At 43.4% G+C, this 21705-nt stretch overlaps 1 protein-coding gene and 1 pseudogene across 1 annotated transcript; one reads left to right on the top strand and one right to left on the bottom strand.

Moving 5' to 3' along the window:
• Window positions 1-832: 832 nt before the first annotated feature.
• On the bottom strand, window positions 833-2515 carry LOC139220153 (hydroxycarboxylic acid receptor 2-like; annotated as a pseudogene).
• A 15185-nt stretch (window positions 2516-17700) lies between these two features.
• On the top strand, window positions 17701-19962 carry LOC139220149 (zinc finger protein 260-like). Its single transcript, XM_070852216.1, has 2 exons — window positions 17701-17784; window positions 18561-19962. Exons 1-2 carry the CDS (start codon window positions 17701-17703, stop codon window positions 19806-19808), a joined length of 1332 nt encoding a protein of 443 aa, XP_070708317.1. The 3' UTR covers window positions 19809-19962.
• Window positions 19963-21705: the final 1743 nt, after the last annotated feature.

The raw sequence follows: 21705 nt of genomic DNA, 5'->3' as shown, positions 1-21705 counted from the left end.
TGCAGAGGAGTTAGTTTAAAGCAACAACAGCTATTCTACTCTACTCTACTCTACTCTACTCTACTCTACTCTACTCTACTCTGCTCTGCTCTGCTCTGCTCTACTCTACTCTACTCTACTCTATTCTACTCTACTCTATTCTACTCTACTCTATTCTACTCTATTCTATTCTACTCTACTCTACTCTACTCTACTCTATATGTCAGAAACCACAGCTGAGACAGAAACTCTCTGAGCAGCTGCTGCAGGTGAGGAAGAGTCCACTAGATGGAGCAGGTGATCCACCATCAGAGGAGGAGCTCTGACATTCAGGCTTCTCTCTCATGAGCTCTGAGCTAAAATGCTGCTTGTTGTTGGTGTGCAGGTCCCAGGACCTCTCTGCTGGACTCTGACGCTCTGCTGGACTCTGACGCTCTGCTGGACTCTGAAGCAGCATTTTGTTTGGTTGTGTTTGTGAGTCGGGTCACACTGTGGGCACCTGATGTTTTACAGGTAGGAGGGCAGGTGTAGGACCAGCATGCACCTGGGTGGGCCTGGCCTGTAGCTTTTTACCAGCACTACAAAGGCAGCAGGAACCAGAATGTATTTTCTGTTTCTTATTTTGTCTACTTGCTTGTTTTGAGAAAATAAACCAGGAGAAAGCGCTGCATACCCATGATGCACCTGTGGCCCTTTGATTCTACGTTTGAATTTGAATGTTTTGACGAATGGCCACTACAGGTCTAGCAGAGATGTCTCCAGTCAGACAATCAATGATTTATTTCAAACAAACAGTTTCAGAGTTTTCAGTAAATGAAGACAGATAAATACACGAGTTTGTCTTAAACACAGATCACAGGTGGAAAATAAAAAACCACTTGGAAACAGGACCAGACTGTGTTTATTACGTTATCTCGTGGCTTCGCTCCCTCTGTCCGCCCTCAGAGACTTCAGCTCCTGCTGCTCAGTCGACTGAGTCCCTGACGTGGACGCCGTGCTCGCGGGGCAGCGAGCTGCAGAGGGCCTTCCTGAACATGGAGCTGGAGAAGACGTAGACGATGGGGTCGAGGGCCGAGTTCAGGAAGTTCAGGCCCAGAGACACGATGGTGAGCTGGGTGAATGTGTAGAAGGAGGCGCAGTCCCACGGGCGGTACGAGCGGATGACCCACACCCCGATGGTCGTCACCGTGGTGGGTAAGAAGCACACCATGAACACCGCCACGATGACAGCGCACACCCGCATCGCCTTCCGCACCTTATCTGGTTTTCCCATCTGCCGCTCCTTCAGGAAGCTGGAGATCCGGATGGAGCAGAACAGCAGCAAGGCCAGCGGGACCACGAACTCCACCACCGTCAGGACCCGGTGCATGCCGACCAGGATGAGGATGGCCCGCGACGCCTCTTTGTAAGACGTGAAGAAGAAGCACTGCGTGGTGTTGCCGCGGCCCTTGATATGGCTGTAAGCCAGCATGGGAACCCGCGGAGTGATGACCAGCGTCCAGACGAACGCCGACAGGAACGCAGCCCGGCGCTTGGTCATACGGCTGAACCGGTGCTGAGGATGGACCACCTGGAGCAAGAGCACAGCGGGGACACGTGTTTTACACCATTTAGAGCCGATGTTATGCTGTCAGGGCCGAGTCCTGGAAGTCCTCATGCAGGGTTCATTTAAAAGATCAATTAGGATCAATTAGGATCAACTTCTACGTCAGATTACATTTGATCACTTTGTCATTTTTCTCTCCTGGAAGCTGAAGTTGTAAAAAGTATTTTTGGGGGTGAAGTCGACCAACGGAGGGTTTAACTCAGAAAACTGTTGAATGCTAATGTTCATTATTGATCTGACAGAAAAAGGTCCTGAAGTCTGACCTTCAGCTGACTTTACTGCTGTTTCACACCGTTACAATGATCCTGTTCCAGTTTGTCTAAAGGCTCTCTGAGCTCTGTCATTAAAATGTATTAGAATTATTGCTTTTATCCAACTATATCAATTATTAATGAATGACTTTCAGTTAACGGTTTAAACTGACATGAACTGAACTGATAATCACTGTTATTTGAAGAATGATGCGTGGAAGCGTGGCAGTGGATGTAACGGCAGAACTTGCACTCGTTTCCTCACCTTGAAGTATCGGTAAACTGCCACCACGGTCATGAGGGCGATGCTCGCCGTGCGGTTGGAAAACATCATGAAGAGGTTGATCCGGCACAAGCCGTCTCCAAACACCCAGTGGCCCCTGAGCAAGGCATCGATCCTCAGCGGCAGACTCACCAGAGCCAGGAAGTCGGCGATGACCAGGTTGAAGAGGAACAGGGTGTTGGTGTTCCAGGCTTTCAGCTTAAAGCAGAAGACCCACAGGGCGACCAGGTTTCCCAGCAGCCCCAGGATGACATCAATGGTGAGGACGGGGGGCAGGATCACACCCTCCAGCTGAATACCGACCGGTGGGCAGCCGCCGCCCTGACCGCCGCCGGGCACCGGGGTCGTCGAGTTTAAGACCAAGACGGTGAAGTTCTCGTTCTGCTCCGACGGCATTTTGGCGAATTTCACCTTCAGTGTGTGTTCTTAGCTTCTGTTGGACTGAAGTAGACGAGTTAGAAGAGTCAGAGGAAAGGATCTATATGAGCCTCTGTATTCAACAGAGGAAAGTTTGGACATTACCACATTTGCCACTTTTTTTTTAACACATCCTTTTGGTTTAACCACAAACAGCACACACACCAGACTACATTCACTAAAGCAGGGATTTTAGAGAACAGGACACAGGAGCTGCTGGTCTAACTTTTGTGACGTTGGTATTTTAACATGTTAGCTTGGATCTAAATGAACTCTTTAAAACACTGAACACACACACACTGACTGATGGAGGCAGCAGCAGAGCAGCTAACACGCTGCTAAACACTAAATCCACTTTTAGAAATGTGCTGGTGTTTTCTACAGTTCCATCTCAGCCACAACCAGAGCTCTGAGAGGAACTTCAACATTTGTCATGACACAAATTCAACAACGTGAAACATCTCTAAAGGCCACACGGGGGCGCTAAATATCAACAACGTCATCTCCATGGTTACTCACTTTTTAACAGCTTTGAGCAAACACCATTTCCCATCAGCCCACAGACCATCGCTGCTGACCACTGTCTGTGGTGAGTTCACTGTCTTTAGTAACAGCAGGACAGATGAGTGTCTGTGGTGAGTTCACTGTCTCCTGACCCTCCTCTGATTGGTCAGGTTCAGACAGGACCCTCCTCTGATTGGTCAGTGAGCAGGTAGCCCCGCCCTCTTCCTGGTGTATCTTCCTCTAAATGGACCTTCACTGACTAAATGAACATCCTGCTGTGCTGAAGAAGACAGTAAACTAGAGGCTGAGAGCAGAACCTCATCAGCTGATAACGCTCCGGTAACGTGACGGCTCACTGTGACACCTGCTGCTGTTCACGTTGTTGCTGCCGACTGGAATATAAAAGGTTTAGATAATGTTTCACATCAAACAGATGTAGAATAAAGACCTCTGGTCATCAAATCAGTGTTTTTCATCCGTTTTTTGAATTCACAACAAAAGAAGAAAGTTCTTCTGCTCTAGATTTTCTTCACTGCTTTAAATAACTTCTCAACAAAATGAGCAGATTGGCAGCTGAGAGCTGATCGACAGTCGGCCGCCTCGGTCCAGCCTGATGGTGACGTTTGCATGTACGGAGGCTCTGAAGGGTCAAATGACTGCCGGTTTGTGTAAACATGACCGACGTGACGAGTATTTATTATTGCAAAAGTCTGTGAGAATAAAAGTATAATTTTACAAGGAAAAAGTCAAATTTCAGGATCGAAACGATCAAAAAAAATCTTATTATAGTATTTTGAAAAGAAAGCATATACACACACACAAACTATAGGTTCTCCTTCAGAAGAAATATAGTCTGGTTATTAATTATGATCATGCTTCAAACTGAGTGAGGTTGCAGCAGTTTGACAGAAGCGTTTCTCTGTTGCAGAGGAAGCGTGTCCTCGCTCATGAGGCGTCTGTTCACCACACCACTATCACCACTATCACTATCACCACTATCTCCTCGTCAGCGTCAGGTTTCCTCTGACAGGAAGCAGCCGGACAGAACAAACCACTCTGTTTGAATGTGAACTAAACGAAGCTGAGAGGTTTCCTGTGGGGCTCCTCGTTCTTAGTGGAAGTGAGGAGGCGAGGTTTGCCCCTGGACCTGGAGAGCCAGCGTTCAGCTTCTACGCTCCGCAGACCTGCATCAAACTGCAGGTCTGCTGCAGCTCTCAGCTCATTAAAGACTCATTAAGACTTTCATTAAATCACTTTCTTCATTTCTTATACTGAAAATGACCGGCACAGGACACCAACCCTCCAGGACAGACTCCACGACTCAAAACGCTCTCAAATAATCCCAATAATCCCAAATCAGCTTTCTAATCAGAGAAAACATCCTGTGCTGACCTGGACTGATGAGGCTCCTCTGGAGGCTCCTTCATGTTTTAAAGGGTTTCCTCTGATCTCAGACCTTTTCTTCCAGAAGTGGACGACAGGCTCGACTGTGGCGTCACGTCTCTGATTCTCTAAAACTTCCCTCACATGACGTCTCTTTCAGATCTTAGTTAGTTTAGCAGCTCGTCTCTGAACCTTCTCAAGTTTTTCTATTTATTTTAATTAAAACCAGCAAATTCAGGATGAGACCTCACCAAGGGTTTGTGGAACGGTTAAACTATTTCCTTTAAAAAAGGTTCTTCAGGTTATCGTCAACATACAATTTACTTTTTAATCAATTCTGAAATACATGTGTGAAATTCAAGGGAACTATCAACCACAACACCGCTGTTCTTCTCCTCCTCCACTTTCTGTGCCACCAGTTCAGTCTCATCAACTGTGGTCCTTTGTTTTCCCATAAATGTCCACATTTAATTACTCTAAATGTTTTCATATTATCTGCAAAAAGATATGCATCAGATTGTATCACACCCGGTAAGTCATTTATATCTAGACAACAAAGAGTGCCGGGCCCAGCACAGATCCCTGTGGAACTCCAGAAGGCACTGGTTTCCATTCTGAAGTGGCACCAATTATTCCTGTAGCTTTCTTAGTCTTCTTCTATTTTAGCTTTTTTATTTTCTCGTGTCTCTGTTTCCTGTTTTATTTTGTAGTAAAAGTCCTGCCCTTGTGATTGTGTGCACCTGTTTGATTCACCTGTCGTCCCTCCACGGCTGCGCTGATCCTCTGATTTTTGGAGGAGGTGTGGAGTCAGAGCAGCTTCTCATTGTTAACGTCGGATTTCTGCGTTGGTGTGAAAATGATGAAACAAACAGGTCACTTCGTCGATACGAAGTCAATAAGTCATGTGACTTTTGCACATTGGGATGCACTTTTTTATTTATCGGATAAAAATCAATCAATTCTTCTTCTTCTGCCTCTTTCAGATCTTTTGTTGCTGTGTTCTGTGTTTGGAAGCTGTTTTCTCTTCTGTTTTATCTGTTTTTAATTGTTTGTCTGTAAATTAGTGTCCAGCATTGACAGCCATCTTTAATTTCAGCGTTCTAAAGCCTGGTTCTCTTCACAATCCCACCTGTGCACTCTGTTTGTTCTATGTTCCTTCTCTTTAGTTTTACTTTATTATACCGACAACCGAAGAACTAAAGACGAGAACTGTCAAAGACACTTTTAATCAGGATTCTGGTGTCAGAGGTCGCCTCCTGCATAATGAAGCATTGCTCACATCACTCTCTTGATGCTGGGCTGTGAAATATAAGGAGGACGCAGAGGGAAAGTGTCAGCGGCCGATATCTCAAAATCTGGTTCAGTGAACTGATCGATTTTTTTTTTAATGAAAAAAATCATAATAATTCTTCTGTTGGTTTTAGGACATGGACCCAAGAGACTTTTTTGTAGGTCTTAGCATTGGCCATATACACAGTGAATTTGAAAAAAATTTGTAGGTGGCGCCGTTGAGTCGTTTTAGCAAATCCAGACCTATAAACCAGATGAAATGACTCATTTTGACACTGTACAGCAACTTTCCATCAACTTTTTGCTCTGAAAACGAAACGCCACGCCCTTAAGAATCTACTCAGATAACTGATAACAGATTTTTGATAACTTTTCATCGTTAATATTATGGGCACACACACACATGAAGTTTGAGGGAGATCTGATAAACCCCCTGGGACTAGATAGACAATTTACAAACCCTATTTATGGCCAAAAATCCATTCAATTTTTCACTTTATTAAAAATAATAAATTTCCTGTTGGCTTTACAACGTGGCTCCAAGAGACTTTTTTGTAGGTCTTCTAATTCTCTATATACTCACCAAAGCACATATCTGTAGGTCAAACATATCGCGGGGGCTGCTTTGTTGAAATGTTGCAGGGGGCGCCGTGGAGAAGGAGGCGTGGCTACAGGGACAGCGTTTCACGAAAGCTCACGTGCTTCGTAATGTTGCATCATCAAAGTCTTCACCCAATTTGAGGTGTCTGTGGTTAACCTGCTGGGAGATAATCTTTCGAGAGTAAAGCGTGACACTTCCTCCCGCCAATAGGTGGCGCTATGACTATCGTTAGGGCCCTAATTAAAGCTGCAAGCAGCATTGAAGGACCCTCGCAAATGTGCGCGCGTCATTAATCTATACAACTCCTCACTCTGAGTGTACATGTTGTATATTATTGTTGGTAGTAGTATTAGTATTATATAACACATCTCCTCACTCTGAAGGTACACGTTGTTATATATTATTATTAGTAGTAGTGGTATTATTTGTATCACTATTATTATTATTATAATATGGTACAGCTCCTCACTCTGAGTGTACATGTTGTTATATATTATTGTTGGTAGTAGTAGTAGTGGTAGTAGTATTATTGGTATTATATAGTACAGCGCCTTACTATGATTGTGCATATGGTTATATATTTTTATTAGTAGTATTATAATAGTGGTATTATTGTTATTATTATTATTATTAGACTCTGGACTCACCTGGTGCAGTAATTTACCTCTGTGTAATAATTTGTAATAATAATTTTTAATCTCTCTTTTTCTTTTTATTCATACTTTCTAAGGTTAGCAGAGCTAGTTAGCTACACATCCAAATACATAGAGTTCATTTGCCATTTGGATTTATTATTTTGTGAATAGAGAAAGAACTTATTATAGTGTACAGTAAAGAGACACAGATTTTAATTTAGAAAAACAACTGCTGCATGCAGGGGTTTTTTTGGATTCTGTTTTTTTAGTGTGGATTATGAATGGTGGAGAATTGTGGAGAGGAGCAGAGAGCAGGACCACTGTGGAGGAGGACCAGCGTGGAGGAGGACCACCGTGGAGGAGGACCACCGTGGAGGAGCAGTGTGGAGGAGGACCACCGTGGAGGAGGACCACCGTGGAGGAGCAGTGTGGAGGAGGACCAGCGTGGAGGAGGACCACCGTGGAGGAGGAGCAGTGTGGAGGAGGACCAGTGTGGAGGGCGCCACGTCCAGCTTGTGCTGTATCCAGGGGAAGGAGAAGGAGAAGGCATCACTCCATGACACTCAGTTAGGGATCTTTCAGTGCAAAAACAAGATGTACTTACTGAACTGGACTGAACACATACATACTTTTTTTCCCCTTTTTTTTGGTAGATTTTACTATTTGTTTTCTATAAAAGTGCCCTAAAATTGTATATACTTACCTGTTTTGGCAGGTAAGTAGGACGGTGAGTCTCGTATACCTGCTGCTATGCATTGTAGCGGCTTTGGGATCACACACATGATAAGTTGAAGATAAAGATAAAAACTTTATTGATCCCTCAGTGGGGAAAGTTTGCCGTTACTGCAGCTCAAGACAAAGCACACAGTTAAAGGAATAGAAAATTAAATAACCATAAAATATATAGAAAAAAACCTTATATACACAAAGAAACACAGCTAATGCTGATTTCCTGTAATATCTAAATATTGCTTCATTTTAAAACCTGATTTTACGTCTTTCCGATACTGACAATAATCTATCTACTGTTTATTAATAACAACCCGTTATCAGCAGAACGTTACCGCGGGTGAATTCAATACGAAGTCAGTGCAAAGACACGAATAGACACAAGCGGAAAAGTTGGGCGTTTAAAAGCCTTGACACGTCTACAGCAGAGCACCTCTGCAGCAAATACTGAGGAAAGAAACGATTGCAAAGAGAAATAGAATTTCTAATTTTTATTTTTATTTTTATTCTTTTCTAATTTAGTCAAATTTAGGATTGGGAGAAACCGAAGCAGCTCGGAGGAAACCCAATCAACTCAGTGGTCACCTGTGCGGTCCCCACGGCAACGGGATCACGGTCCAGAACTGAACCCTGGCCTTGTTGCTGCGAGGCCGCGACGATGAACACCGAGCAGCTAAGGGACCTGAAGTCCTGCATCAAGTCCAGGCCTCTCTGCGCTACCAGCCCCAGTGAGGCGGGAGCATAGAGAATAACCTGGACATAAGCTGGGACTTCAGATCCCAACAGACCTTTTTCACAGCCACAGCTGTCACAGCAGGAGCCAGCGTGCACAAAGCCTGGACCCAGATGGTTTTGGGGCTGTTCAGCATACTTGTGCACTTCCTGCCACGACTGAATGTGTGCTGTGAAAAAGGTCTGTCCCACCCACCCACCCGCCCGAAGGCCGTAGATTACTCGTCTTTGCAGGAGCGTCTTTTGAAGAAGCCCTTTTTGCTGGTCTTCTGTGGCTTCATCAGGTGCTCTTTGAAGGTCTCGATGACGAGTTCGTATGTCTTTTGGTCCTCTATCAGCAGACAAGTCCTCAGATAGAAGGCCTTGATGAGCTTCTTGCACAGGTCGTTGTGCACTGATTTGACTGTCCTTTTACTGTTGCAGTGACTTGGCTTGAGAGTAATGTCAGAGGATGAGATCTCTGCACAAAGCATCTCTGTCAGAGTCACGGTGATGGTTTTCATGCTACCAATGGGCAGCTGCTGGTTTGGAAAAATCTCCATAAGCAGCGCGATGACCATCAACTTGCAGCACTGTCTATCCTGATCACTGACCGGTTGTCCTTTGGCCTCAGGTGCAGCTTTGACACTACTGGAAGCTGCCTCTGCCTCTACCAGTGTGTCAAAGACTGGTTCTGTTGTGGCCTCACATGCAGCTTCATCAGCACTGATCGCTGGCTCATCAGTGGGCATCAGAGTGTCACTTTCCATGTCCTCGGGCTCCGCGGCCATTAATGGCAGATTTACTGCGAGTCCTTCAATCTGCTTGATAACAACACTGGCGTGGTCCCTCTGCGTCTGGTGCGCTTGTTCCTGCTGGTAGAGCCAGTTCGTCATCAGGTTCATGAAAGCGTCCACTTCGGCCCGAATCTCCACCATGAACTCCACCTTTTGCTCCTTGTTCAGTTTCAGGTGGTGGAACACAACGTCACTCAGCTGCTTGGCAAAGATCTCGTGCTTGCCACTGGAAATGTCCGTGGCAAGTTTTGTGTAGAGGCTCTCGTCGTTGGTGCCGCTTGTGTCCTGATTATCGGTCGCAAGGATCATGTCCTCCACCAGACAGTCCACCCCCTGAATCAGCAGGTCCAACGATGCCTTGTCCTTTTCTGGGGAGCAGTCAAGTCTGTACCTCAGATCTTCCACACTGCGGAGGATGTCCTTCTTGGCAAAGTTGGTGATAAAAAAGGCCTTGATTCGACTTCCCAACCTGTCCCAGCAGGATGCTTTTTTGGATTTGACGTCAGGCTGAGTTGTCTGCGACTCAGACTTCTCCACCACAATGATTTTGAGCTCGGATGCTGCCTGGCTTGAATCCTTTGAATAACTGGACTGTTCCTCCTCTGACATGTTGTCAAAATGATTGACCAAAGACAAACTGCCGGCTTCTCTCTCCAGGATCTCTTTGATGTGTTTGCTGGTTTCACAGAGAAGGCTGTCTGTTTCTGTCTCATCGTCTTTTAGAGAGGTTACTGGGGTCTGATGGGGCTCAATCTGCTGGTCCAACGATGCCTTGTCCTCTTCTGGGGAGCAGTCAAGTCTGCACCTCAGATCTTCCACACTGCAGTGGATGTCCTTGGCAACCTTGGTGGTAAAAAAGGCCTTGACTCGACTTCCCAACCTGTCCCAGCAGGATGCTTTTTCGGATTTGACATCAGGCTGAGTTGTCTCCGACTCAGACTTCTCCACCACAATGATTTTGAGCGAAGACTCTGTCTGGCTTGAATCCTTTGTGCACCTGGACTGAAGCAGGTCGCGTTCCCCCTCTGACATGTTGTCAAAATGATGATTGATGCTGGTTTCACGAAGAGGGCTGTCTGTTTCTGTCTCATCATCTTTTAGAGAGGTTACTGGGGTCTGATGGGGCTCAATCTGCTGGTCCAACGATGCCTTGTCCTCTTCTGGGGAGCAGTCAAGTCTGCACCTCAGATCTTCCACACTGCAGTGGATGTCCTTCTTGGCAAAGTTGGTGGTAAAAAAGGCCTTGACTCGACTTCCCAACCTGTCCCAGCAGGATGCTTTTTCGGATTTGACGTCAGGCTGAGTTGTCTCCGACTCAGACTTCTCCACCACAATGATTTTGAGCGAAGACTCTGCCTGGCTTGAATCCTTTGTGCACCTGGACTGAAGCAGGTCGTGTTCCCCCTCTGACATGTTGTCAAAATGATTGGCCAAAGACAAACTGCCGGCTTCTCTCTCCAGGATCTCTTCGATGTCTTTGCTGGTTTCACGGAGAAGGCTGTCTGTTTCTGTCTCATCATCTTTTAGAGAGGTTACTGGGGTCTGATGGGGCTCAATCTGCTGGTCCAACGATGCCTTGTCCTCTTCTGGGGAGCAGTCAAGTCTGCACCTCAGATCTTCCACACTGCAGTGGATGTCCTTCTTGGCAACCTTGGTGGTAAAAAAGGCCTTGACTCGACTTCCCAACCTGTCCCAGCAGGATGCTTTTTCGGATTTGACGTCAGGCTGAGTTGTCTCCGACTCAGACTTCTCCACCACAATGATTTTGAGCGAAGACTCTGTGTGGCTTGAATCCTTTGTGCACCTGGACTGAAGCAGGTCGCGTTCCCCCTCTGACATGTTGTCAAAATGATTGGCCAAAGACAAACTGCCGGTTTCTCTCTCCAAGATCTCTTTGATGTCTTTGCTGGTTTCACGGAGAAGGCTGTCTGTTTCTGTCTCATCGTCTTTTAGAGAGGTTACTGGGGTCTGATGGGGCTCAATCTCCTGGTCCAACGATGCCTTGTCCTCTTCTGGGGAGCAGTCGAGTCTGCACCTCAGATCTTCCACACTGCAGTGGATGTCCTTCTTGGCAACCTTGGTGGTAAAAAAGGCCTTGACTCGACTTCCCAACCTGTCCCAGCAGGATGCTTTTTCGGATTTGACGTCAGGCTGAGTTGTCTCCGACTCAGACTTCTCCACCACAATGATTTTGAGCGAAGACTCTGCCTGGCTTGAATCCTTTGTGCACCTGGACTGAAGCAGGTCGTGTTCCCCCTCTGACATGTTGTCAAAATGATTGGCCAAAGACAAACTGCCGGTTTCTCTCTCCAGGATCTCTTTGATGTCTTTGCTGGTTTCACGAAGAGGGCTGTCTGTTTCTGTCTCATCGTCTTTTAGAGAGGTTACTGGGGTCTGATGGGGCTCAATCTGCTGGTCCAACGATGCCTTGTCCTCTTCTGGGGAGCAGTCAAGTCTGCACCTCAGATCTTCCACACTGCAGTGGATGTCCTTCTTGGCAACCTTGGTGGTAAAAAAGGCCTTGACTCGACTTCCCAACCTGTCCCAGCAGGATGCTTTTTCGGATTTGACGTCAGGCTGAGTTGTCTCCGACTCAGACTTCTCCACCACAATGATTTTGAGCGAAGACTCTGTCTGGCTTGAATCCTTTGTGCACCTGGACTGAAGCAGGTCGCGTTCCCCCTCTGACATGCTGTCAAAATGATGATTGATGCTGGTTTCACGGAGAGGGCTGTCTGTTTCTGTCTCATCGTCTTTTAGAGAGGTTACTGGGGTCTGATGGGGCTTCTCAGTTTCAACCAACTCATGGTCCTCCTCACTCAGCTCTACTGATGCCTGGTGTTCATCAGCTTCACTTTTCTGACTTTGTTGATCTGACATGTCAGCACCAAAGTTGGGGGTGAAGCACGTTGATGAGGCACATTTTTTCAGCATTTTGACGACACATCTTACTATTTGCTGCAGTCTCTTGGTGGAGGCCGGCGGTTTTACTCCATCGCTGCTCTCGTCACTACTTCTGGAGAGCTTGTTAACCCTCTCAGAGACTTCTTTAGCCACGAGTAATGTCATTCTGTTTTTGGTTTTGCTAGGGATGTTCACTTGGACACCTGACGCTTCCACCAAAGTCAATGGAATAACATCACCCAGACTCTTGTTGACTTTCTCTGATGATATAGCCAAGTTCTTCTGTGATCCACTGGATCCAGAAGAGCTTTTGGGTGATTTAGGAGGACTTTGTGATGAGTCCTTCCCCTCTGACAGGCTTAGTTTGACTGCCTTATAAATAGATGTGGATATAATGTTAATTATATCCACAAAAAGGTCAGTGATGGTGTCTTTTGTTGCCTGGTCAGCCCACCCTCTTTCTAGCATCGCCCACTGTAACCCCGTCAGCCTCTTAAAGGCATTTTCGATAAGTGGGCGAAGGGTTTCCTTTGTGACCTGTGGAAGGGCGATTTCCACGGTCTCTTCTCTGCTTCTGTTCTTCATTGAACCGGCTGTCTGTATTCGCTGTGCTGATCTCTGTGGAACGACGTGAACGGGCTCTCAAAGATTAGAAGGAAACTGACGGCTGTCTGTATTCGCTGTGCTGATCTCTGTGGAACGACGTGAATGGGCTCTCAAAGATTAGAAGGAAACTGACGGCTGTCTGTATTCGCTGTGCTGATCTCTGTGGAACGACGTGAACGGGCTCTCAAAGATTAGAAGGAAACTGTATGTTGGACTTGGGTCCTATATACAACCTTCCCCCCCGATGACATCATCAACATTCCATTGTCCTTTGATGACATCATCACATTAAAGGATCTTCGAAGAATTTAAAAAATAACAACAACAGAACTCCACTGAAGGGGCCTCAGGAGAGTTTGAATCAAAACAGGGAAACAAAATAGATTTCAAACAAAGTGAACATGATTTCACAGAGATTATCACTTCATCCAGAGAAGAGGGACGTTTTGAGTGACTTTTAACTGATTCATTATTGGTGATTCATGGATGTGGACCTTTCCAAGAAGACGACAGGTGTTTCAGATGTATTTCCTTTCATTAAAACCCAAAGAACAGGAGCACCGATTCTTTCAGTCCTTTCAGGCAGTTAAGATAAGTAACCTAATGTTGTGTTTGGAACCTATGGGGAAACAGGCTTATTTTGATTTTGTAATATAATCTTATACTATTTTTTTCTAATACTGTTCTTATTCAAATTGTCTGCCGAGAATGAACCAAAAATAACAAAGATTCTGGTAGAATTTTGATTATTGTAGCTCCAACAGAACAAATGTGCTTTCAGTCACGAGGTAATCTCATATTGTATTTTATCAATTTAACATGTAAGAACAGTCTTTGTTATTGTGAACAGATAATATACTACATCAAGTACATAATAATAATTATAATAATAATATATAACAACATGTACATTATTAATGTGTCAGGAAGCAGATATGTTCAGATTTTTGGGGCATGAATGGATTTCTTTCATTTCTGCAACAAAATTGTAAGTTTTTTTCATATAAAAACATCACAGACAGTAGGATTTGTTTGAAGAACCTTTCATGTATTTAACAAATATTTTTCATAACTTATCTATGCCCATAAAATGTGCGACAGTCCATAATTCCTGAAAGATAACAATAATATTACATTACCGCAGGAAATACAGCAATAATACACCTCTTTACAGATGTTCACCTAAATGTACCTAGCTAGCTAGCTTAGTAGCTGTGTGTGTGTATCATTATCAAAATGCTCACACAATTGATTCATACAACTTACGTATTGAAGCTGTATTACTCATTTACATCTGTAATGTGTTCACCAGTCGGCGGACATTTTGATATCATCAAGTCTGTGTAGCTTACAAATTTAATGACGAGCAATGGTTAGAAAACAGGTACAAAATGAGAAATTACTGACTGCTAACACTGACCGCTAACACTAACACTGACCGCTAACACTAACACTGACTGCTAACACTGACTGCTAACACTAACACTGACTGCTAACACTAACACTGACTGCTAACACTAACACTAACACTGACTGCTAACACTGACTGCTAACACTAAGACTGACTGCTAACACTAACACTGACTGCTAACACTAACACTGACTGCTAACACTAACTGCTAACACTAACACTGACTGCTAACACTGACTGCTAACACTAACTGCTAACACTAACACTGACTGCTAACACTAACACTAACTGCTAACACTAACACTAACACTAACTGCTAACACTAACACTGACTGCTAACACTGACTGCTAACACTAACACTGACTGCTAACACTAACACTAACACTGACTGCTAACACTAACACTAACTGCTAACACTAACACTGACTGCTAACACTAACACTGACTGCTAACACTGACCGCTAACACTGACTGCTAACACTAACACTGACTGCTAACACTAACACTGACTGCTAACACTAACACTGACTGCTAACACTGACTGCTAACACTAACACTGACTGCTAACACTAACACTGACTGCTAACACTAACACTAACTGCTAACACTAACACTGACTGCTAACACTAACACTAACTGCTAACACTAACTGCTAACACTAACACTGACTGCTAACACTGACTGCTAACACTAAGACTGACTGCTAACACTAACACTGACTGCTAACACTAACACTAACACTAACACTGACTGCTAACACTAACACTGACTGCTAACACTAACACTGACTGCTAACACTAACACTGACTGCTAACACTAACACTAACTGCTAACACTAACACTGACACTGACTGCTAACACTAACACTAACTGCTAACACTAACACTGACTGCTAACACTAACACTAACTGCTAACACTGACCGCTAACACTGACTGCTAACACTAACACTAACTGCTAACACTGTCAGTGCACGTTTTCTAAACTAAAATATGACTGTTAGGGTGGAAGATGTTTTTCTTACCTCAACTTTCACACGTACTCCGCAGCACCGAGTCACTTCCGGTAGTTTCACCAGCTGTCAGACAAAAATCACTGACATAACAATAATGTCCGTACAGCAGGATCTAACGGTGGAATACACACGATTCAATGAGGGGAAACAGCCAAAGAGGTTTTTGGGTCAGTGACGAAAAATTAGCAATTAAAAAATGTTTTAAAAACTTGTTTTAAAAGCATGCATCGTGTTTGTTAAAGTGTCTATTTTGTATTTATGTTGGTACACAAAACATGTAGAATTCAAAGAACCTGTGTGTTCATGAGATCAGATACTATAAGATGTTCCCTTATTAGTGTTGCAGTAGATTAACACACACTGAAAACACATTTTTAACTCCTTCCAAAGAGGTTTACATCCATTAGAAAGCCAGTATTGCCCAGATGAAATAAGTGCAGAATAAATGTTGGTATTTCTAGTGATTTGTGAGCTAAAATAGTTTTTTACCATGCATGTAGTTACACTGAAAGAAGAAAGATTGTCAAAGAAGCATCTTGGAGGATTTAGAAGGTTAAAATGACCACATTTCAGGTCGGTGTAGTTTGTCTGCTTGGACACATAATGAAAAAAATCATAATAATTCTTCTGTTGGTTTTAGGACATGGACCCAAGAGACTTTTTTGTAGGTCTTGGCATTGGTCATATACACAGTGAATTTGAAAAAATGTTGTAGGTGGCGCCGTTGAGCCGTTGAGACCTATAAACCAGATGAAATGACTCATTTTGACACTGTACAGCAACTTTCCATCAACTTTTTGCTCTGAAAACGAAACGCCACGCCCTTAAGAATCTACTCAGATAACTGATAACAGATTTTTGATAACTTTTCATCGTTAATATTATGGGCACACACACACATGAAGTTTGAGGGAGATCTGATAAACCCCCTGGGACTACATAGATCTGCTCATTTGTCTCGTCTGTGGACGCCACGGCGTAAAACATGACGTTTCCTGTTGAAAGTAATAAGAAGAACATGGTGAAGAACAACGGGGTCTAATTAAAGCTTTAAGGTGATCGGAGCCTCACGCCTTCAGACTCCTCTGGGTTGTTTTGCCGGACGGCGACCGTTTCACCGTTTTTCTGCTGATTTTTGAGGTGGATGTGGTCGACCAGTAAAACATGTCACTTCCTGTTGCCAGCAGGTGGCGCTATGACTATAACTGAATACTGACCTGTAGACGTCTTCAGGGTGGGACTCTTATCAAACGTGAAGTTTGGTGCTGATTGGACCATGTAGAGTCTAATTATTAACCACTTCCTGTTACATGGCGATATATGGCCATTCGATGAAAACTCTGTTGTTTGTCTTTTCTACACGCTGTCATTAGTGTGAGGTGGATCAGACTGAACTCCTTCGACCAGCTTCTTAATTTACGGCTCCTCTGAATCACCAAAAATACACTAAAAAAGTTAAATTAAATCCAAAATGGCCGACTTCCCGTGAAATATGAAAATATTCACCACGACTGACGTGTGTGCAAAGTTTCATGAGTGTGACCTGATAACTACAGTAGGTCAGTAAAGGCATCATCACTGATCATAACTACAGGAGGTCAGTAAAGGCATCATCGCTGATCTTAACTACAGTAGGTCAGTAAAGGCATCATCGCTGATCATAACTACAGTAGGTCAGTAAAGGCATCATCGCTGATCATAACTACAGTAGGTCAGTAAAGGCATCATCGCTGATCATAACTACAGTAGGTCAGTAAAGGCATCATCGCTGATCATAACTACAGGAGGTCAGTAAAGGCATCATCGCTGATCATAACTACAGTAGGTCAGTAAAGGCATCATCGCTGATCATAACTACAGTAGGTCAGTAAAGGCATCATCGCTGATCATAACTACAGTAGGTCAGTAAAGGCATCATCGCTGATCATAACTACAGGAGGTCAGTAAAGGCATCATCGCTGATCATAACTACAGGAGGTCAGTAAAGGCATCATCACTGATCATAACTACAGGAGGTCAGTAAAGGCATCATCACTGAGAGTGCACTCTGAAGAGAAACCATTTAGTTGTGATGTTTGCAGGGTAAGATTTGCATAGTGCAGTAGCCTGAAGACACACATGATTCTTTTTAAAATATGTGAATAAATCAAAGTCTATCAATGTTTTTTGTTGTGGTTGTATCATATATTTAAGTACTTACGTTATAATAATAATAATTATTATTATAATAATAATAATTATTATTATTATTACATCATCCAATAATTATTATTATTATCATCAGTATTATTATTAACATTATTTTGTTTGTGGTCATAACTAAGAGCCAATTAATGTGATCGATTCAGCTCAGAAAGAGCCCACTAACACACAAGCTCATTGCAGCTGTTCACTACGAAATGACACGAAGAAGAAAAACTTCCGCTATTGAGTTACGTCATTTCCTGTTGTGATCTCTACTTCCTGGATTCCATAGCGATGGTAGACACCAAGCTGGTTTTGGCCGTTTTTACTGCTAGTTTAGTAACTTTAAATGTACCTTGACGGAGTAAAAGCTTCCGTTCGTGTGTTTAGCGACATGTCGAAGCTACAAATGCTGAGAGCTTTGCTCAAACAGCGCCGAGATGCGGCTGATGGGATAGTTGGGCTGTTTGGCGGAACAGTAACGTTAGCAGATTACAGGGAGGAACTAGCTCGTTTAAAAGAAAATGGGCAACTGCAGAACTTATTGGATGTGATTTTCAACCCCAAAGTTTTGTTACATAGATCAGGTTTGTGCATTTTCACAGTTTTCTCGCTCTTTGTATCATTTGCTGCACTACTGTGGTGACTGTTTTAGCTTAGCTTGTGAACAGCTAACAGACCGTTTTACCCTCACAACAGCACTTAATGTCTGTAGTATAAATTACGTTTAAATGTGCTACTTGCTGATGCTTTTTCGGGACTAGTAGGTTATTATCATTAATCCTGAGTCTGTCAAAGCAACATCAACCGTACTTACGTCCCTCACAATAAGATTACAGGCCTCAACATCTCCAAGTCTGTAAAATTTGTACAATTTATCAACATTTCCATGGAAACTGTGCAAGCTCCATCCCCATCTGCTGAGAAAGCTCCTTACTTTACAAAATGGACCTGGTGGTGAGATTGTTTTCTCAACTGCTGTTTCCAAGGTGAACACTGAAATTTGGATGTGGAATGATACTGATGGTGTCAGGCACCCGAGCCCCATATATTAGTGGTGCCGTATTTTAAAACACTTGTATTCTCATATTTTCTAAGGGAACTGAATCTTTAACAATATTGATGAGTTGTTCATTTTGGAATTTCCCTATAAAATTACCATTAATATTTGTTATAGATTTTAGAAGAAATTAACACTGCTAAGGCTCTTCAGGCCTCATCACTGTTCTCACAAACATAACGTAATGATACCAGACATATCAGTGTAAATATAAAGTCAACCTTATCCATAATGGCTGTGTGTGTGTTTCAGTGTTCCCTGCAAATGTCCAGCAGCTGTTGGTGATTAAAGAAGAGGATCCCCCTCAGTGGAGCCCAAACCTGGAGCAGAAGCACCCAGAGCCCCTCCACATAAAAGAGGAACAGGATGAAGTCTGGACCAGTCAGGAGGGAGAACAGCTTAATAGGCTGGAGGAGCCTGATATCACCAGGTTTCCATCCACTGCAGTTCCTGTGAAGAGTGAAGATGAAGAGAAACCTCAGTCTTCACAGCTTCATCAAAGCCAAACTGAAGACAACAGAGAGGCAGAGCCTCCAGTTAGCAGCTCAGCTACACAGATAAAAACAGAAAGTGATGGAGAGGACTGTGGAGGATCAGAACCAGCTAGGAACCAAGATCCAGATGGTCACTCACAACTAAGTACTGATGAAAAGACTTCAGACTCTTCTGAGACCGAAGTCAGTGATGATGAGTGGCAAGAACCTTTGTCAGACTGTGGACCTGAAACTGAAGACAGTGACAGTGTTTGGAAGACCAGAGCACCTGAATCAGATGTAGATGGTCTGAAATATAACGAGGCCCCTGTAAGTGTTGTGGGACATAACACTGACAAAAAATCTTTTAGGTGCTTTGAGTGTGGTAAACAATTTCACTGCAAGTGGTGTCTTCAGAGACACATGATGTGTCATTTAGGAAAAAGGTCCTCCAGTTGTTTGGTTAATAAGAAATGTTTTACTGTCAAGCAAAAGGAAAATTCCAAGATGAGAGTCCATACAGGAGAGAAACGATTTGGTTGTGATGTTTGTGGGAAAAGATTTACCAGGAAGACAGATCTTATAAGACATATGCGAATCCACACAGGAGAAAAACCATGTGGCTGTGATGTTTGTGGGAAAAAATTTAGCCGGGAGACAAATCTTAAGACACACATGAAAGTCCACACAGGAGAGAAACCATTTGGTTGTGGTGTGTGTGGAAAAAGATTTAACCGGGAGACAAATCTTAAGATGCACATGCAAGTCCACACGGGAGAAAAACCATTTGGTTGTGATGTCTGTGGGAAAAGATTTACACAACATGGAAGCCTTAAGAGACACATGCCAGTCCACACAGGGGAGAAACCATTTAGTTGTGATGTCTGTGGGAAAAGATTTAACCAGCGGACACATCTTAAGAGACACATGAAAGGCCACACAGGAAGGAACCCAGTGGACCCATTTTAAAATACAAATGCAAGTTCATCCAGAGAAACCATTTTGTTGTAATGCTTGTGGTAAGAGATTTACACATCAGGGAAGCTTGAAGACGCATGAAAGTTCACACAGGATAGAAACTGTTCTGCAAGATTAAAAGAGTAAATGTATTGGTAAGAACCCTTGCAGCTGTCTTTGTCTTTTATTGCTTGATTGTGCTTTTTAAAAATATTACAAAAAAATGAGTCTCTCAGATATTATGAGATATCTATACTGAAGTACTGATTAACTTGACCCAGAAATTAGGCAATGATGGAGCGTGAGAAAGTCATTCTAATAAAAGTTGCTTACTGGATGCATAAGTGTTGTCATTCCCCATCATGCGTTCCTTAACACATATGTAGTAGAAGCCATTAGTAGGCGAGCTCCAAAACCTTAGTTGAGGTTCTGGAGCCTTGAGAGCACACAGATCTTTGACCATTTGCTGCGCCTGTTAATGTATGAAGTATCTTTTGTACATTGACAAGAAAGTTTTCAGTTAATGGCTGAAACCAAGAACTTGGACTAGAGTTTTATGGAAGCATGTGTAAACTACATGCTTAGTTTCCATAGCAGGAGTGGGCATATTTACAGGAAATACACAGAGCCACACGAACACATACATCCCAGACAGTCAGCTAATCATTAAGTTACTTCACTCATTACATTAGATTAGATTAGATTAGTCTTTATTTATCCCACAGTGGGGAAATTCACAGTCAGCAGCAGTTCACACATACTAGGTAAAAGTATAAATATATAAAAATATTTAAAAAATAAGATATAAAAAAGGAAAATATATGTCTATATACAGTATAAACAAAAACAGTGTAATTGTATGGTGAATGAGAGAAAAAAAGGCTGTTGCACATGAAAAGGTTATAACAATATAGAAAAATATATATGAAATATTGCACTTTTGTTTTTCTTTATGTTGGTCTACTGGGAGCAGGCTTGGTTGTCTGACAGCAGCAGGGAGGAATTACCTGCGATGCCTCTCTTTGGCGCATCGTGGGTGACGAAGCCTGTCACTGATGGAGCTTTCCAGGGCTCTCACAGTCTCATATAGGGGGTGGGAGACATTGTCCATGATCGATGACAGCTTCGCTACCATCTCCTGTCACCCACCACCTCCACAGGATCGAGGCTGCAGCCCAGGACAGAGCTGGCTTTTTCCACCAGTTTATTAAGTTTCTTCCTCTCTGCTGCCGTGATGCTGCTGCTCCAGAAGACCACACCGTAGAAGATGGCTGATGTGCATTTGAAGGACTTTTATTTTAAAACTGTGAAACCTTCCTTCTATTCTAAATAGTAAAAGGAGTATTTTAAAACATTAAATGTGTTTTGATTGGGCAGTGGAGTGGGCATATTTACAAGAAATACACAGAGCCACACGAACACACACATCCCAGACAGTCAGCTAATCATTAAGTTACTTCACTCATTACATGGAAGAGGATCCAGCTTCAGCCCCAGCCTTTAACTCAGGTTCCCAACGACCAGGTTGCACCTTTGTCAGCTAACCCCAAGCAAGCTAGTCTGTAACAAATCATAGGATGGAGTAAATATAATCAGGGGGTTTAAGAGTGGAGGCAGAAATGCTGACTTCTACACAGAAAATGAACTATGAGTGGCAGTGGAAATTTCCTTTGGGAAAAGCATCATGTAGACTGAGATTTCAAATAATTATAAAGTCAAATAGTAATAAAGTGCATAGGTGGTGGTTGTGCAGATTCTCCACCAGTTTCTTCCTCGTCGTCCAGGTATTCAGGCGGAGTGAGGTGCACAGAATAAAACTGTTTCTCCAGCTGCTTCCAGGTCTTTGAACAACTTCCTCCTTTGGTGGCTAATTGGTTTGGTTAGACACTTAAAGTGACGGATCCTCTGA

Source organism: Pempheris klunzingeri, chromosome 20 (genome assembly GCF_042242105.1).
Source record: "Pempheris klunzingeri isolate RE-2024b chromosome 20, fPemKlu1.hap1, whole genome shotgun sequence".
NCBI classification, from domain to species: domain Eukaryota; kingdom Metazoa; phylum Chordata; class Actinopteri; order Acropomatiformes; family Pempheridae; genus Pempheris; species Pempheris klunzingeri.
The sequence above is the reverse complement of the archived record's forward strand: the minus strand, read 5'-3'. Positions and strand labels throughout refer to the sequence as shown.